The 2,693-nt window shown below is 34.2% G+C and overlaps 1 protein-coding gene across 1 annotated transcript in view; it reads right to left on the bottom strand.

The window, feature by feature from the left end:
• Window positions 1-2,457, bottom strand: part of Csn3 (casein kappa) — a 5,670-nt gene extending 3,213 nt beyond the window's left edge. The window contains exon 1 of the mRNA XM_048785743.1: window positions 2,449-2,457. Coding sequence (XP_048641700.1) covers window positions 2,449-2,457 — 9 coding nt within the window. The remainder of the gene's footprint in view (window positions 1-2,448) is intronic.
• Between the last annotated feature and the right edge of the window lie 236 nt (window positions 2,458-2,693).

The raw sequence follows: 2,693 nt of genomic DNA, 5'->3' as shown, positions 1-2,693 counted from the left end.
TACTCTGTTCTTAGTTAATATGCAAGTAACTATAAAACATAATTTAAAGGAATAATAAAAAATGTGGAAGTCACAGTAATTCAAAAATTTTAAGAGTAGTTTTGACTCCAGGAATTTGCCTAACGGAGCCTGGCCATGGCACATGCCTGTAATCTCAGTGGCACTGGAGGCTGAGGCAGGAGGATTGAGAGTTCAGAGACAGCCTCAGCAAAAGTGAGGTGCTAAGTAACTCAGTGAAACCCTATCTCTAAATAAAATACAAAAGAGGGTTGGGGATGTGACTCAGTGGTCAAGTGCCCATGAGTTCAATCCCTGGAACACTCCCCACACACAACTAAAAGAATTTATATAACAGCTGGTCATGGTGGTGCACAACTGCAATTTGGGAAGCTGAGACTGGAGTAAGGTCAAGGCCAAACTCAGCAACTAAGCCAGGCCTTAAGCAACTTAGTAAGGCCCTGCCTAGAAATGAAAAAATAAAGCCAGGTGCAGTGGTGCATGCCTGTAATCCCAGCGGTTTGGGAGGCTGAGACAGGAGGGTTGCAAGCCAGCCTCAGCAATAGCGATGGGCTAAGCAACTCAGTGAGACCCTGTCTCTTAAGAAAAAACAAAAACAAAACACAAAATAGGGATGAGGATGTGACTCAGTGGCTGTGGGCCCCTGAGTTCAATCCCTGGTGCCAAAAAATAAACAATAAAAACATAAAAATAAAAAGAGCTGAGAATCTGCTCAGTATTTAAGTGCCTCTGGGTTCATTCTTTAGTATTGAAAAAAAAAATTTACATAACAAATTTATTTAAAAGAGCTTAACTTAAAGCAAGCCTAAATTTAGTAATAAATGAAGGAAGAACTCCAAAATTGTTACAATCTTAACTGAGCAGCTATACTATTAGCTATGCTTCCTTCCTTGTTCTTGCTGTTGGCAAATATAGTGTTTGAAATTCCTTAATGAACATGAAAAATAAAACAGAGCAATAGCCAAAGCAACAATAAAAACAATTTTAAAATATCAAAAGAGAAGCAGAACCTTTTTTTTTGGCCTACTGTTAAACATATCATGCAGTTCAAAATGGCATTGGCCAACCTTAGAACTGTTTATGGTCCTGCGTCCTTGGGAAGGAGCCTGCTAGTTGACATCATGAGTGGAGTATAACTCAAGATAAGATAATGATTTGAATGCTAGAGACAGAGTGTCAAGGTCTTAGTGAAGAAGCTTAGCCAAACCTCTGATATTTAAGGATTTAGTACCTAAGGAGAATGTAGTCTGGGAGAAGTAGGAATTTAATTAGAACAATTGAAGATTTATGACTCTATTTCTGTATTTGTTCTTTATAAATTGTCTTTAGAGCATTTTATAATTTTAAAATATTTTCAGTATTATTTTCCCCAGAATATATATTTTTATAGCATAAAAATTTGAAAGCCTTTTTTATACATGATTAAGTGGGATTTTTAAACTATGGTAACTAAATGGATATCTAGAACATTACTTTTATAATAGAAATAAATATTAAAATATCTAGCATGGAGATATTTTATTCTATGGGGCATAAGTGTATTTAGAAATTTAACCCTCAAATAAAATATTCTTGGTTAAATGAAATTAACTCACCAAGAGAGGTAGGGTTAGTACCACAACATTCACAATCAGAAGAAAACCTTTCATTATTGCACCTAAAAAATAAAATATTAAAAGAATCTATTACTAGCAATTTAGAAATGATTTGATATAATGTTTGCTTTGCTTTGCTTTAAGTAAAAAAGAGCCTGATTTTGTAGGTAGATTTAGCCAAAGTGGAAATTCTATTTTATTAAGAGTATTAGAAACTCTAAACTTAGAGGAAAAAATTTTGAATTTAATTTTGATAATATTAATAAAAGCATTATTACAAGTTCAGTCATCTGTTCATTTAGTGTATTCTGATAACCTAATAAGAATGAAGTCCTATGCAGAATGTTGAGATTATCAAGGTGAAACTGATATAAATGTTGCTAAAAAATAACATTCTCTTTAGGGATGAGAGCTGACACATAAAATGCCACAAAGACAGTTTCTCCTGATAGAAAGTTTCAGTTGAGAGAAGCAGCAAAGTCTTTGTGTAGATGACATATAGATGAAACTTGCCTATGGGGAGTTTAATGGGGAAGAACACACTTCAGGTAAAGGAGAAATCCTTGAAAATATCCATGGACATTTTGATTGAAGTGTTATAGGATAAGGGAAAGACAAAGTTGGGAAGAAAGTTTAGAGCAGAAAAAGTAGAGATCTTAAACGCTGGTTAAAGCGTGAGGCACTACTTAGTAAACAACGGAAAACATTTGTTTTTGGACTAGACACTAATAAGACTATACACTCCTTCGGATGACTGAATTCTAGTCCAGGTCTCATCCTTACTTGTGTAACCACAGTCAATTCATTTCCCTTTCCCAGACTTTGCATTACTTACCTGTAACATAAGAGTTTGATCTGAGTGATTTCTAAAATTTGGTGATCTATGATCAATGTACATAAAGTACATAGGATGGAAGAGGAGTGGGAAGATGTGAAAATGCACTCATCATAATCTAAATCTACTTCTCTAGTAAACCTAAGTAATATGATTAACTTCACTGTTTTAATAAGTATAGATAGGACAACTTCAGTGACTGACTGAAATGTTTAAGGAAATAAAATAGCTTATTTGTTTATTTA

The sequence above is a fragment of the Marmota marmota genome, unplaced genomic scaffold, assembly GCF_001458135.2.
Source record: "Marmota marmota marmota unplaced genomic scaffold, marMar, whole genome shotgun sequence".
Lineage (NCBI taxonomy): Eukaryota > Metazoa > Chordata > Mammalia > Rodentia > Sciuridae > Marmota > Marmota marmota.
This window is presented reverse-complemented; position numbering and strand designations above follow the sequence as displayed.